The 16,583-nt window shown below is 37.1% G+C and overlaps 1 protein-coding gene across 2 annotated transcripts in view; it reads right to left on the reverse strand.

Annotated features, from left to right (window-relative positions):
- Positions 1–576: 576 nt before the first annotated feature.
- The window catches only part of LOC148949495 (uncharacterized), a 216,254-nt gene continuing 200,247 nt past the window's right edge, over positions 577–16,583 (reverse strand). For both annotated transcript variants that reach the window (XM_089093515.1, XM_089093517.1), the window contains 2 exons: positions 8,337–8,662; positions 577–3,258 (listed from right to left, as the gene is read on the reverse strand). In XM_089093515.1, the coding sequence (XP_088949641.1) occupies positions 579–3,258; positions 8,337–8,662 (3,006 nt within the window). In that variant the 3' untranslated portion in view covers positions 577–578. The remainder of the gene's footprint in view (positions 3,259–8,336; positions 8,663–16,583) is intronic.

A 16,583-nucleotide genomic window follows, 5' to 3' on the forward strand; every position in this document is an offset into this window, starting at 1 on the left:
ATTTCGAATTTAAATCATGCTGCCAAGTATCTTTTTGGTACAGCGTGACTCCAGAATTGAAAAAAAAACTACTGATTTATCATTAAAGGATATTTTTGCTTGCACATCTCTCCCTAATATGCCTCAGTCAGGAATAATTTTAATTGTAATATGTAAAAAGAAAATCAAAGTTGTCATGCCTAAATAGTAGTATGTCTAAGAACAATTTAACTATGTCATTCCTTTGCACCGTCCACGAAATAAAATGAAAAAAAAAAATAGTTTTTCGCCAGTAGGCAATATCTTCATAAATCCATTAATTACACAAAAGCAAACGTAACACCAGAAATACTCTGTGAACTATGCAAAATCAAATAGGAATTTTAAAGGTTGGATAAAGCAAGATTCCTGACGTATATTAATTTCCAAATTGTTTCACTTCAAGGATCCTGAAAAAAACTCCATTGAAATACAGAACTTTCCCCTTACATTTGGAACTTCCTATGGATAAAACACGTTGGAAAAGTAATAGAAACCATCCTTTCTTAGCATGTATAAATTATTAAAAATATATTCGCTGCACAGTTTAACAACGACCTTTACAAGTTCTTCCTTAGGCCTGTATCAATTTTTGACTGAACATTTGAGCCTGGCTTTTTAATACCGCTCGCAGGCTTTGAAGCTGCACTAGGCTTTGAAGGGACCGTTTTGGTCACAGTTTTCCCGGCAGTCGTTGTAAGAGGCCTAGATGCATTTAGAGTTGCACCTTTTGTAGTGGTTCTCGGAGGGGATGTTAGGCGACCTTGTAAAGGTCTATTTGATATTTTATTAGCTTTATCAGAAGTAGCCTGAACTTTAAAAATGCCAGTGCCTTCTTTACGAGTTGCTACGACGGGAGCCGAAACAGAAAACGTAACTGTCGTACTTGTTAGAGGTTTGCTGTCAACTTGACTAGTATAATCAGGTCTTTCAACCTTAATCGAGCCAACGCCGGTCACGACTTCTGCCACAGGTCCAACAGAAGGCAAAGGAGGGGATATTTTGACTAGAGAAGCGGCAAGGGAAGCAGGAGTAGATATTGCAGAAACAGAAGTCGTCAATTTACTTGGTGTGGCTTGTAAGTTTGGTCTTGACGTAAACACGCTGGTTGAATAGGCAGCGTTTGGAGTAATTGTTGCTATAGGTTTTGCTAGTGGTGTTGTTAATTTCAGATTGGAATTTAAGTAACTAAAAGGGGCACCAGAATTAGATAAGGAGGATATAGCATCAGTGGCAGAAGGTGTAGATGTTCTCAAAACGCTAGGTAAAGAAGTGTTGACACTCCCGCTAGACGGTATCGATGCGAGTTTAGGCCAGACTGGTGTTTTCAGAGAAATTGTACTCGGACTACCTGAACTACACGCAACTGGGGAATTTCCATTTAAACCAAATGTTGGGTTTTGGGCATTTTGCAGCTGTGAGCTGTTCGTGCTCCCACTTAGTGAGGTAGGAGTAGATAATACCGCTAAAGTTTTGGTGCCTGAATAATTGTTGAGTAAACTGGTCATTGTTGAAGGACTATTAGCTCTGATTCTGTTTGTTGCTGCGGAAAAAGACGGCTTAGGGTTTGTTGACATAAAACTGGAGTTCTGTGTTATCACAGGTTCTGAAGTTTTCAACAGGGGCTTATTTGCTGTTGAATATTTTAACGCATTGCTACTAGGAGAGGATATAGAAAATTTACTAGGCGTTATAGACGTATCAGTAGCTACCGATGAAGTTTTCACAGTATTTGAAGACTTTGAAGAAGGGGAAGAGACAGCAGATTTAAAAGAATTAGATGGAGGTTCCTTTTCTTTAGCAACTTTTCCCGGATTCCCCTTTCCACCAGAGAAAGCAATTTTCCCTTCAAGAGCTTCAGGAGAACTACAACCTGTTTTTTTCATAGAAGTGGCATAAACATTATCCTTTCTGTTTAATTCAGAAACAATTTCTGATAAGAGTCCATCGCCACTACTTGCAGATGAACTATCTTCTTCAGTGAATCTTGATTCCCCAGATTTTTCATCAATGTTTTCATAAAAGTTTTCAGCGTCTTCTGAATTCATTAGATCCTTTTTGGAGAGACAGTCGTCATATAAGTATTCCGGAGAGCTTTCTTTAATAAAATAATTATCTTTCCGCGGGATTGTGCTCACTGGGGGTGCAGGGGGATTTGGTGGTGGGGATTTAGGCCTCGCTGATGGCATAGACACAGGTCGTTGACTCTTTCGCATGCTTCCAAATTTTGGAATCTTTGGTTTTGTTGTAACATTTGAGATACGCATGCTGTTAGTTCTTTCAACAGATGACCTTGGATTTTCATCTTCAGATTCGCAAACATTGCTACTAAAACGAACTCGATTGACGTTGCCATCAACTGTGTCCTTGGGAGGTTCTGGCGCAGCTCTTACGGGCACAACTTTAACTGATAAGTTGACATCTTGAGTGATTGGAGAGGAAATATCCAAGTTTCTGAGACTTTGTCGGTCGATTTTTTTAAAATTTTTCTTAAGGGTTCCTTCTCCTTCATTCTTTAAACTTCTTTCATTTTCTTGTTTAGGGTCTGAGCGAAAGAATCTTTGAAAAAAAGGATTATTGAAAATTTTACTTTCTCTTTCCCCGGACTTGCTTTCCTCTTCCTTCGGTAATTTCACAAAGAAAGACGTTGGAGATGAAACAGGCCTTTGCTTTTTCTCTATTCTTGGCGAAGGATTAACACTAGTTACAGTTACTTCAACGCGAGAATCGACTTTAACAGTTTCAAGTAGCGGTTGGCTAGTCGGTGATTCCGTTTTTCTCTCTTTCGGCACTTGCGGTGCTGGACGGACTGGTAGAGTTCCAGCATTTTTTCCATTGGTACAATGATTCAAAACTGGGCTACTAATCACTGGTCTACTTGGTGCCACAACGGCAACGTTATCATCACCAAATATTCTTGAAGAACTACTTAATGAAGGTTTATTTGTGGCTGCCGTGGGTCTATTATCAACGTTCGTCTTGTCGAAAGCACTAGTAAGAAACGCAACTCTAGAATTCTGTGGAGGGATGTTGTGTTTCGGAGATTCGACTGGCGTCGGAGTTTGCTCTTCCGGCTGTTCATTTAAAGGAGACAAAGTAAAACCATTAAACTTTCCAAACATTCCTTTTCTTAAAGAATCTGGATTTCCCTTAGGTTTCTCATTTGAACTTTGATCTGCCCGCCTTTCACTTGTCAGTACATGAATAGGCAAAATGTCCGGCCGCTGAGGAACGTTTCGCCTATAAAAAGAGAGAACCATTAGAACCGCTAGCAGTTGGGATAATCTCAAAAGTAAACAGACAGGGAAGGTGAACAGGAAGAATGTGCGAAAGCACAGGATAGCTAGCCCCCAGCCTCCCATTGCACTTCCTGGCTGAAGGGCCATAACACTATGATCAGCACCACCGGTTTGGACTATGAAGTCTAGTGCCGTTTCTTTATTTACTAACACTGTAATCAACTCAATCATCTTGACCCTTTCCTAACTGCGCTCATTGCATAGCTGGTAATAGTGCAAATGATATATCATCAAACTAGCTTCTTGAAAAGATTTAAGGTGTTAAAAATATGGGCTAGGTTAATTTTGAGGAGCATATTTAATATCTGAAGAGGAAATGGGAGACCAACAGGCCTGGCTCCCTCCATCCCACCAAACAGTGAAAATTACAAAAATAGCCACTTCTCGGTTTTTAATTAATAAAAATTGTTAGACACAATCTTAATCATTTTACAACTGCAATATTCCAATACGCAATAATCAGTGAGCTATGATGAATGAATAAAAAAAAAAAAAACAACAAATGAATATACCTTGAGCACATAGTTTAAAGTTCTAACAATATGCAACTCATGAAAAGCGAAACTATTTAATTGCGTCTATCTGATTAACAGCTGTCTTAGTCGACTGGTTAACACGCTAGACTTGAAATTCTATATCCGTGAGAATGGGGGTTCGAGTCCTAATGTCACTGCTTATTTGATTCGGAGCGGGGTTCAGTGGGGTGACACGGTAAGCTCACCCAGCTCTAAATGGGTACCTGGAGAAATCTAGGGAAGGTAAACAGGAAGGGTGTCCGAAAGCACAGGACGGCTGCCCCGAACCCCATTGCACTTCTTAGCCGAATGCCCATGAAATGGCGATCAGCACCATCGGCAGAGATTGTAAAGTTCAATGCCGTATTCTTTACCTTTACCTGAGTTGCTAAGATATTTCTTTATATACATAATTCGTTCTTAGTCTAAAAACACGTAAACGAGATGAACTGCGTGGCCATGTGCTGAAGTGGAGCCAGTGTCATTCATCCAGTTTTAGAGACTGATTGTTTTGCTGGCTGAGCTTAAACCAGCCTATATAGTTATTTTAACTATCGCAGATTATCGAGAATGTAAATAATCAGAGGTGACGGGTTGATCCCAAATTTTCTGGATTCCAATACTAGTTCCACCTTAAAGTTTCGATTCCAATACCATTCTTGATTGTTGATTCTTAGCAAAATTTAGAGTGCTAAATTTTCAATACATTTTGTCAACACCTTGTGGGAGGCTGAGGGTTGTGGTAGCCTCCATTTAATAAGGTCCAATTCTTTGGTTAATTTAAGTTGAACTGCTCTCTACTATGATTTAAAAAACTAAGACTTTTAATTAGTTTGTGTTGGTTTTTCTAATTTCCGCATTAGGCAAAGGAAATTTTCTAATTTCCTTTTTTGATGAGAAAAAATACATATGCCCAAATTTTGCGTTTATCTTCATATTTGGTCATTTTTATTTTTTATCAAGTTTTATTTTGTTCACACTTTATAGCATTAAGTAGCACTATTAAACACTCTCATAGCAATTGGAGGTAAGAATATAGAAACTATTTATCTCTTCAAAAAAAGGCCAAACAGAGAAGAAGGGGAGGGGGTAAGATAAATTTCAGAGAAGGAGAGAACATGAAAGAAACAGAGAAGAAAAACTGTACAAAATAAAAATTTGACAGCAATCAGATTACAATAAAGAAGAATGGATAAAACTAGAAAAAAACTTAATGAAGGGGCACAAAAGAAATCAGATTAACACTGGCTGGTTTGGAATTTAAAAGTGAGATAGGATGTACAATAGCCACATTTAAAGATCTAGTTGTTTTTTAGACAATGAGTGGCATTTAACATCCTATTTATTGTGCATGTTTTTTGAAGCGGCAATTCATAATAAACATAAGTTGCCAAAATAGGTTGCAAGTCGCTAAAAAAAGTCGTAGAAACTGTGACCAACAGCTGTTCTTGTGATATTCAAGCATATTCTGCCTTAAAGTAAAAAGTCTATGTGTTAATAATTGAACTTTTACTCCCCCCCCCCCCTGATTTCACTCCGTGGTAAACAGGTACGCAGGAGGATCCTTTGAGCTCAAACTCTTAAGAACTTTCCAATTTCTTCTTATTTTATCTATGCTTTCCGTTTAATTTGCCTGTTTTATGGGACTTTGATGAGATCCCCCCTCCCCGAAACAAATTTATACGAACAGACCAGGAGTTATATACATGGTTGCATAAAATACGTTCAAGATTCATATAAAAAAGTAAAAAAAAAAACAGATGTTCAATGTCGGTTTTTGTTCTCCGTGCAAGGTTTTGGTATGTTATTTTTCTCCAGTCCTACGGTTTTGATGTTTCAATGTAAGACAATAATTTTTTTTTACCATTCGATATCTGAGATTTAGCTTGATCCAACTACCAAATAATATCTTTGAAATTCTATACGTTAAAAAGACAAAAAACATGGGTAAATATGAAAATTCCCCTTTTTTAAGTTTACATAAATGTCTAAAAAAAAAAATCTAATTAATGTCACAACTCTCCATCAGGGAACAAATATACCTGAAACCAATAAATCCAAAGGTATGAAAACTGTCCTTTCAGTGTAAATTACATTTATGTACTTTTTGCAAATTTGAATGTTGCACAGAAAAGATAAACCTTAGTTAGATTAGGTTGTGCCAAGTAGTTAAGTTATTCTGTTAGTTAAGTAAAGTAGTTAAGTAATTACTTAAATTAATTAATTATGAGGTGAATTTTTTACGAAGTGTGTTTGTTTTAAGTACACAACCAAAAACCACTTCAAAAGGTAAATTTATTTTCAGAAAGTGCATACTCTACTCAATTTTTCAACATAGTTACCAAGTTTTTTCAAAAACTTATCATACCTCTCAACCAATTTTAAACTCAAGTCTCCATAAAAACTTGCCGACGGCTCCAATAACCAAGAGTTCACTACTGTTTTTATGTCGTTATCTTTGTAACGGTTGCCACTGAGATGGCAGCCGGTGAACCGGAGACAAAACATGGGTTTGGTATATCACGCCTAAATCGAGGCAACAAAACATGGAATGGAAACACCCACACTCCCCTGAAGATTTGAAAGCCGTACATACTCTCCCAGCGCAAAATCATGGCGTCGATGTTTTGGAATAGGCATGGTGTTTTTCTTGATCAACCTCATGCAATGAGGAACCACTATCAATGCAGAAGCATACTGCCTAACCCTAAGAAAGTTCCGCAGAGCAATAAAAAAAAAAGCCGTGTACTTATGTTCAAACGGACCTTACTTAAAAAAACACACTTCGTAATAATTAAGTAGTTAGGTTATTCGGTAGGTAAATAAGTCAAGTATAATTTAAGTTTTAAAGCCTACTATAGGTAGTATACTATAACTATAACTACTATTCCAAGTATTTGGGTATGTTTATATAATAAATGAAAACCGAAAATAGTTTTCTTTTATATTAGAAATGAAAATTGATGTTGGAATCATTTTGAGAATCAGGAAAATCTTCCCAATTCTGAATCAAAATTAATCCCAGATTTTCCCGAAATCTAATTTTGTTTCTGATTAACTGTCCCAGTATTTATTATTAGCAAAACAAAATCAAAATATATTCTTAGATATTCAGGTAATTGTCAACAAGTTTCATTTTTCACATAAAAGAAAAAAAAAATTACACGTAAATTTGATTAAATAATAAACGAAATAAAAAAGATCTGTTTCCATTATAGACATTACAACAAGAATGTACATGAACAAAAAATGACCCCTTTCATGACTACCCATTACCAAAGGCAGCCCTATAGCGCTGTCTAAATAACGATCCATGTATCAGCCAAATACCGAGAAAATACTCTAGAATATTCTCGAAACGGTAAGTCCGTGCTTTTGTAGTGTAACCTTCATGCCAATTTTAACTCAACATAATACAAAGTCCCTTCTTTCACTTAATTCAAAACAAATAACATTACATACGCAAAACCGAACACTGAGAAAATAAAGAAACAAAGAGACAAAACAAAAGAGGGTAACTTAAAGCCGAAAAATAGCGAAAACAAAGCAAGATATTTTGGCAAAGACCTCCACTAAGCTGTCTTCAGTGCTTAAATAGTGAAATAGTCACAAAAGTGACTGAAAATCTAAAAAATTAATAACAATTCAAAATTTGAATTGGGCACGAATTCTACCCATGTAACAAGAGCAACCTGTCTATTGATTCGATTTGTATTAACACGGCAAAAAGATCTTTTTTTATAACGAGAAGGAATACGTACTGAGGATTTCTTTATTAGATCAACAAAAATAGGGTTTATAAAAATATACCCAGTATCTCTGTTTAAATTAAGGCCCTTATGTATATATTTTTCTATTTCCATTGTTTCCCTAAAAGATTATGGTCTCAAAGTGCATTCTGGTCGTACGTATAGCCAGTTTGGTCTCAGAACCTATTTATGAATGATAAAATCCAAACTAAAATCAGAAAATGACTAATAAAACAAATTTCTTTGTTTTTTTTCTAAATTTTATTAAGTATTGTGTCGAAAATATTATCAGGTCCTACGCTTTATTTTCTCATGTGTGGTTGGCTTTACGGAGGCATATAGCCTTACTTTTTTGTGCTTTTAGTGGTTTTCTTGGCGTAGCCATATTCCAATTCAATTTTGAACAGGATTTAGAGGGAGCTTTAATAATAAAATCATATAAAATTTAGATATTTGGCCTCATAAGCTTTCCTCTTTAACCAAAGAGAGCCCTATGACATCACTCAACCGATTGTAAAGAGAATACAAACAAAAAGACTATTACGCGATTTATTTAATGGCCATATCAAATATAGTTATTCATTCATATTAAATTAGTATCGCGATCCCTCAAAAGTTAGAGCCGTTAGACAGTAATTAAACATTATTGTGAGAGTTTTAGCGCAGAAGTTCCTTGGCAGTTTCAGTTAATAACGTAAAAGGTAAAAAAAAGGAATAGCCAGCAACTTAATCCGAAAACTGTTAAACTTGCTCACCTTGGCTGTTTTAGCTTCTCCCACAGTTGTTGCCTTTTTTGGGGATTCCTGTAGTAGTAATAAATGAAGCCTATCAAAATTACGACTGGAATTAGACCAAAAAACATGTAAATGATTGTCTGCATAGTTTTTGATCCCGCCGGATTCATTGCTGGGCCACTGTCTTCACTGCCACCAAAACCTGGATAGTCACAGTATGGTGGAGCATATCCAAAGTTACAATGGCATCTGCCATTGCTATTACATATACCATTGCCATGACAGTCGAATGGACACCCGGTGCCAATTACAGAAGAGACTGCAGTGCACTTTTGATTGAGGCACATCTATAAGAGACATTTACTTATATTAGAATATAATTAAACCCAAATTAATCATATTTTAATTCGGGAGTCCAATTTCTGCTATTTACATATGATTTATATTTGACCTGCTGTAATTATTTACATTACTGTATATTTTGCTTTATTTGCCATGACCTTCTTATAACGGGAAAACTATTTCCAAATATGGAACTACTGTCATTATTATGTCGTTTGGCAAATTATCGAACAAGCTGTCGAACGATGATTTTTTTTTCTTTTTTTTTTTGGGGCCTATGTACAGTCTAATCAGAATGCAGAGTTATTATGTTTGTTTTTTAATTATCCGTTTCATTGTTTTTGCCGCAATTTATTCAATGTTTCTTGTTTGTCTGTTTTTGTTTATTTGTTTGTCTTTTTTGTTCGTCTCTTTTTTTTCTTTTTTCTTTTTGTTACTGTACTATATTTTACAAGTTCGTAAATTAGGTAAAAAAAAAAAAAAATACAAACAAAACCATTCTTCCGTGAGCATCACATTCGTAAAAAAAATAAAATAAATAAAATAAAATAGTTCTTAGAAATTGCACTACAAGTAACAAGGTTAAATGAAAAACAATTATTGTAACATATACAGGGTTTTGAATAGGAGTTCGAATAATAGCAGCTACAAATAAAGTATATTTTGAGTATGCTTCTGGCCAGACAAAAAGCCTCTGTTCTTTATGCAATTTTTAATTTTTTGGAGAAGAATGGGCGTCAGGCCAATCGAACCCCCCCCCCCCCGCCAAGTATTCCCTGAATATAGTTTTAATAATTCCTTGTGCTTTTTCCTTGCCTTCCGCCATTGGGACGAAGCGCGTAGTTTTTATTTACACTGGGCTTCATTTACCAGAAGAAGGTAGTCTATATTCACAGTTAAACCGTTAACCTTTCATATTAATCACCGTCGTCACTTGCAGATCTAACAAGACAAAAATATTAGCTTTTTGACAGACGTGAAAAGAAGCTGGACCTGTCTAATGTTAAGAAATCCACCAACTCCGAAAAGTTTGCAGCTTTGATCTTCTCTATATATGCAGTAGGGACTTAAATATAAAAAAAGGGACAAAAGGATATTCTCGTTTGAATACGGATGTCTTCGAAGAATCCCAAATATCTGTTTTCCAGAAGATAACAAATCCATCCATCCACAACGAGAGAGGCCAACTCCTCATGAAAAATGTCATCAGAGTCAATCAACGGAGGGAGGTACTTAGGACATCGTGGATCGGATCAAAGTAAAACGTACACCATTAGAATCACCATGGCCGAAAACCTTGTATATAAAACTTACAGTCCTCTGGCTTGAACAACAAGGAACATCACTTTTGTTGCATAGGAAGCACTTATGTGTCCTCTATTTTTCTTTTTCTAAGAAAGGATGCCACGGAGTTGTAAATGCAGGGCTATATTGGTAACCGAGGGGATCCAATTTTTGAGGTAGTCCCAGAAACACCCTACGAAGTGCCTATCGACAAATTAAGAAACCTCTACGTTTTACTTCCTCCTATAAAGGAAGGTGTAGCTCCCTCCTTAGCTGCACGAGGAAATCAGGGGAATGATTGGCGGCTCTTCTTGATGCCTCTAGTAGGGCAGACAGAACTGCAGTTTGTGGTTAAGGATGCAGTTAAACATTATGGATAAACATGACACAGCACATCAGACAAAATACTCTTCAGACAAAAAAAAGGTAACTGTGTTGACCTGACTGTTAATGGTGTTCCAGCTTACGTAGCGAAAAATGTTAAGCGTAGGGATTAAAACAATATAATCCAAGAGAAGTTCACAATCTGCGTGTGAAATAGAAATTGGCAAAAAATCTCGAACATTTTTTTAGTCTGCATTATTCTTGCAAAAATTGCATGTTAGATAACATAATAATATAAGATATTTACTTTTAAAAAATCCTGTCACAAGCCCAGAAGGGCCAAATTTGCATTTGGGAGTCATAAAAACAATATAAGCCAAAAAACAATCACAATAAAGCACAACTAATAAACTAGCAAACAATTGCCAAAACCACAATATCAGAATGACAAACCATTCCTTAGTCAAACATATTGAACTGCAAAATTTCAGCTAGTTGAAAAGGTTAAGACTCAAGACCGTATCCAGGGGGGGAGGTACCCGGGTTGAACCCACCCCCCTAAAAATGACTCGTAAAAATGTAACAAAAATGGACATAAACAACTTTTGTATGCGTTTTTTGAGGTTTTTTATGTACCCCCCTAAAAAAAATTGGTAGCCCCCCCCCCCCACGAAAATCCTGGATGCGCTTCTGTAAAGACTGATAAAACTAAAAAAAAAGAAACGATATATATTAAAAAGGGTTTTTAAAGGAACATATAAAAAAGGGGGAGGGGAACAAAACAAGCAAACGAACATAAAACTTGGGTATCACCAGTACCAGATAATAAAGAAAAAAAGAGGTTAGGTTAGCTATTTATTTTATCAGTAATGAAGGGAACAAAAACTGTTTCATATCTGGAGGTAAAGCAACGAATGAGGGACAAGACAGGGATGGGTTCCGAAACAGTCCGTGGCAGGCAGGGATGTCTGGGTGGGGAGTCCGTTCTGCGGAAAATATTTTCCGTCCGAAGGTTTGTTATTGCATTTTTTTTTGCAAAACGGAGGCACAAAGTAGATCTCCGGTGTTCAAGTGTTTCCAAGTTGGCTTTTTTTAGAAGTTGCAAGTATGGAACTTTGGCTTCTTTGGGAATGATTCAGGGCTCTTTTTTGAATGGTTTCAATTTTTTCTATTCTTCCCGGGAGATGCCAGGATGCCAAACTGAACAAGCATATTCAAGATACGGGCAGACAAAGGAAGCATAAACCCTGAAAGAATGGGAGGAGGGACACTAAATCTTAAGGAGTGAAATGAACGGATTAGCTCTACAGACAATATCTTTAACGTTGATATCTCACTTTAAATTAGAAGAAATTGTGACCCCAAGTAACTTAAAGGAGAACACAGAAATATCTGGGGCGATATTGTTGAAAAAGTTAAGTGATGTTTTAAGGAAACATATTGGCATTATCATGGATTTAGAGGGGTTTACTCTCATGTCTAAGTCCACAGCGTCGTCTGCAATGCCATTGAGGGTGCACATAGGGTTGCTAATCAAATTTCTGTAGCAAGTTTCAACAGCCGCTATGCCATCCCCAAATTTTCATCTGTCAGGAAATTCCTTAGCAAGGCTATTAATCCTAACTGACAAAAGGAGGGGACCTAGAAGAGTACCTTCGGATACTCCATTGTGGACAGGGAGGTGACTGGAATAATGATTCTGAAATTTGATTACCTGTGATCTACTTAATAAGAAGAAGGCAACCAATTTAACCAGAAAAGAATCAGTATTGAATTCAGTTACAAGTTTCTCAACTAATATATTGTGATTAACAAGATCAAATGCTTTATGAAGGTCAATGGAAATTCAATTTAGCCAGCAATTAGGTTTTTCAAGAATTTTCTTAGTTGAGTCAATAAGAAAAACAAAATAATGGGAAGTAGAAGTGGATTTAACGCAACCGAATTGCCTCGGGTCAGGAAGAGATAGAATTTTTTCTAAAGAATCCTTCACACATTTTCGGGAATACAGGAGTGAGAAAAATAGGAGGAACACCTTCAAAACCAGGCTTTCCTTCTTTCCTTTTTGAGGGGGTTATGTTGACATATTTGAGGAAATTGGCCAGATTCAGTAATCATAGGCAGCGCAATAGCGCTGCCTAAGTAAAAAACGATGTTGGTACAATGTATTATTTATTTCTTTCTTTGTTTAGACCAGGGCACTTCGTATCGAAGGAGTTGTCGTAGAAACTTCGAAAAGGGCTCATTCGATTGGAAATTAGAGGGGCTTGTGCCCTTTTTAATAGCCGAAAGTGATTGGAAGGCAGCTAATACCCCTTCCACGCCCATCCTTTCCAAGAACACACCCAAACAAAATTTTAAGATAGCCATTTTGTTCAACGTAGTTGAAAGATCTGAAAAATATGTCTTTGAGGAGGACAAACCCCTAGAGCCCAAAGACAAAGGTTGTAAGTTATGCTCTGGGGGCATGTAAGGTTTTTATAGAAAGCATTGTCGTAGAAACTTCTAAAGTGGCTCATTCGATTGGAAATTCAAACGGCTAGTGCCCTTTTTAATAATCAAAAGTGATTGGAGGGCAACTACCAACCCCCCCCCTCACGCCCACCATTTCCCCAAACACATCCAATCAAAATTTTGAGATAGCCATTTTGTTCAACGTAGTTAAAAATTCTGGAAATTAGGTCATTGAGGATGAAAACTCCCTACAGCCCTAAGGAAAAAGGGTTATAATTTTTGCCCTGGGGGAATATAAGGTTTTTATAGAAAGCGCTGTCGTAGAAAATTCAAAAAGAGCTCATTCAACAGGAAATTGAAAGGGCTAGTGCCCTTTTTAATAGTTGAAAGCGATTGGAGGGCAACTAATCCCCCTCTCACGCTCACCATTTCCCCAAATACATCCAATCAGTATTTTGAGATAGCCATTGTGTTCAACATAGTCGAAAGTTTTAGAAATTAGGTCTTTGAGGATGATAACCCTCTCATAGCCCCCCGGGCAAGGGTTGTAAGTTATGCCCTGGGGGCATACAAAGTTTTTTATAGAAAGCGTTGTCGTAGAAGCTTCAAAAAGGGCTCATTTCATTAGAAATCGAAAGGGCTAGTGCCCTTTTTAAAAGTCAAAAGTGATTGGAGGGCACCTAACCCACCTCTCACGCCAACCATTTCCCTAAATACATCCAATCAAAATTTTGAGATGGCCATTTTTCAACGTATTTGAAAGTTCTGGAAATTATGTCTTTAAGGATGACAAACACCCCACACCCCTCAGGGAAACGGTGTAAGTTATGCCCTTGGGACATATAAGGTTTTTATATAGTGTTGTCGTACAAACTTCAAAAACAGCTCTTTCAACTGGAAATTGAAAGGGTTACTGCCCTTTTTAATAGTCGAGAGTGATTAGAGGGCACCTAACCCCCCTCTCACGCCAACCATTTCCCCAAATACATCCAATAAAAATTTTGAGATAGCTATTTTGTTCCAACGCAGTTGAACGTTCTGGAAATTTGGCCTTTGAGGATGATAAGCCCCCCACAACCCTCAGGGTATGGGCTGTAAGTTATGCCCAGTGGGCATATAAGATTATTACAGAAAGTGTTGTCGTAGAAACTTCAAAAAGGGCTCACTCGATTGGAAACTGAAAGGGCTAGTGCCATTTTTAATAGTAGAAAGTGATTGGACGGCAATAACCCCCCTCTTACACCCGTCATTTCCCCAAACACATCCAATCAAAATTTGGAGATAACCATTTTTTTCAACGTAGTTGAAAGTTCTGGAAATTATGTCTTTGAGAAAGAAGAGCCCTCAGGGCAAAGGTTGTTAGATATGCCCTGGGGGGATATAAGGTTTTTATAGACAGCGTTGTTGTAGAAACTTCAAAAAGGGTTCATGCGATTGGAAATTGAAAGGGCTAGTGCGCTTTTAAATTGGCAAAAGTGATTGGAGGGCAACTAACCCCCCTCTCACGGCCACCATTTCCCCAAACACATCAAATCAAAATTTTTAGATAGCCATTTTGTTCAACGTAGTTTAAAGTTTATGAAATTGGGGCTTTGAGGATGACAACCCCCCACAGCTCTCAGGGCAAGGGTTGTAAGTTATGCCCTTGGGGTATATAAGGTTTTTAAAGAAAGAGTTGTAGTAGAAACTCCAAAATGGGTTCATTCGATTGGAAATTGAAAGGGCTAGTGCTATTTTTAATAGTAATAAGTGATTGGAGGGCAATTAACCCCCTCTCACGCCCACCATTTCCCCAAACACATCCAATCCAAAATTTCGAAATAACTATTTTTTTCAACGTAGTTGAAAGTTCTGGAAATTAGGTCTTTGAGGAGGACACCCCCCCAACCCCCACGGTAAGCGTTGTAAGTTATGCCCTGGGGGGCATATAAAGTTCTTATACAATGGATTGTCGTAGAAACTTCAAAAGTGGTTCATTCGATTGAAAATTCAAAGGGCTAGTGCTCTTTTTAAAAGTCAGAAGTGACTGGAGGGCAATAGCCTCTCTCTTACGCCCACCATTTCCCCAAACACATTCAATCAAAATTTAGCCAATTTTTTTCAGCGTAATTGAAAGTTCTGGAAATTAGGTCTTTGAGGATGACAACCCCCAGGGAAAGGGTTGCAAGTTATGCCCTGTGGGAATATAATGTTATTATAGGGATTTTGCTGTATAAACTTCAAAAAGGGCTCATTCGATTGGAAATTGAAATGGTTAGTGTCCTTTTAATGATCGAAAGTGATTGAAGGGCAACTAACCCTCCTCTCACGCCCACCTTTTCCCCAAACATATCCAATCCAAAATTCTTAAATAGCAATTTTTTTCAACGTAGTTGGAAGTGCTGAAAATTAAGTCTTTGAGGATGAAATCCCCCCCCCACAGCCCTCAGGGTAAGGGTTGTAAGTTATGCCCTGGGGGCATATAAGATTTTTATAGAAAGCGTTGTTATAGAAACTTCAAAAACGGCTGATTCGATTGAAAATTGAATAATTAGAAATTTTTAATAGTCGAAAGTGATTGAATGGCAACTAACCCCCTCTCATATCCACCATTTTCCCATTTTGTTTTTAGCCATTTTTTTAACATAGTTGAAGGGTCTGGAAATTATGTCCTTGAGTATGACAACCCCACAGCCCTCAGCGCTAAGGTTGCAAGTTGAGCCCGGGGGGCATATAAGGTTTTTATAGAAAGAGTGGTCGTAAAAACTTCAAAAAGGGCTCATAGATTTGAAATTGAAAGGGCTATTACCCTTTTTAATAGTCGAAAGTAATCGGAGAGAGAATCACCCCCCCCCCACGACCATCCTTTCCCCAACTCTTTCCGATAAACTCATTGATATGACCATTTTACTCAACATGGTTGAAAGGTCTGGAATGTATGTCTTTGAGGATGACAATCCTCCCCCATAGCCCTTAGGAAAAGGGTCTCCAGTTATGCCCTTGGGTTATATAAGGCTCTTATAGAAGCTTTTGTCGTAGAAGCTTCAAAAAGGGCTGATTCGATTGGAAATTGAGAGGACTAGTGCCTTTTTTATTAATAGAAAGTGATCAGAGGGCAAGAGTTGTAAATTATGCCCTGGGGGCATATAAGGCTTTTATAGAAAGCATGGTCATATAAACTTCGGAGGGGGCTCATTGGATTGGTAATCAGACTTTCTAGTATTCTTTTTAAGAGTCAAAGTGATCGGAGGGCAGCTATCCTCCCCTCCACTTACACACACGCCGTATTGTCCTGAAATGTATCTAATGGAAATTTTAAGATAGCCATTCTATTCAAAATAGTCTAAATATCATATAACAAGGCTTTTGGGGTTGAAACAAACCCCAGAGATTAGAAACAAGGGTTGCAAGTTGTACCCAGGGGGTATTTAAGGTTTTTATGGAAGGGATGGTTGTTTAACTTTAGAAGAGGTGCAGACTTTTTCCCTGAAAAAGACTATAAAACGAACAGAAATTACTTAAAAAGAAAATACTTTTTTCCACAAAATAAGTTTTTCAAAACAGTAAAGAACTCCATTAAACGAAAAATGAACAAAAATAGAATCAAATAATCTACCAAGCATACGAATACCACAAATCAGTAACAATAAATAAATGAAACCCAAAACAAACAGAAATTGAAATAAATAACAGTAAATTCCTTTGATTTTTTTTTTCAGTAAAGTACAAATTATATTCTGGCTTTTAGAAAGCATAGGGTTTCAGAACCCTACTCATTTTAATTTCTGCTTGTTTAGAGTTTGACTCTGTTATTTATTTTAATTTTTGTTTGTTTTGGGTTTCGTTTATTTATTGATACTGACTTGTGGAATTTGTATGATCCGG

The sequence above is a fragment of the Artemia sp. Qi Xiang Cuo genome, chromosome 8 (assembly GCF_049724085.1).
Source record: "Artemia sp. Qi Xiang Cuo chromosome 8, ASM4972408v1, whole genome shotgun sequence".
NCBI lineage: Eukaryota > Metazoa > Arthropoda > Branchiopoda > Anostraca > Artemiidae > Artemia > Artemia sp. Qi Xiang Cuo.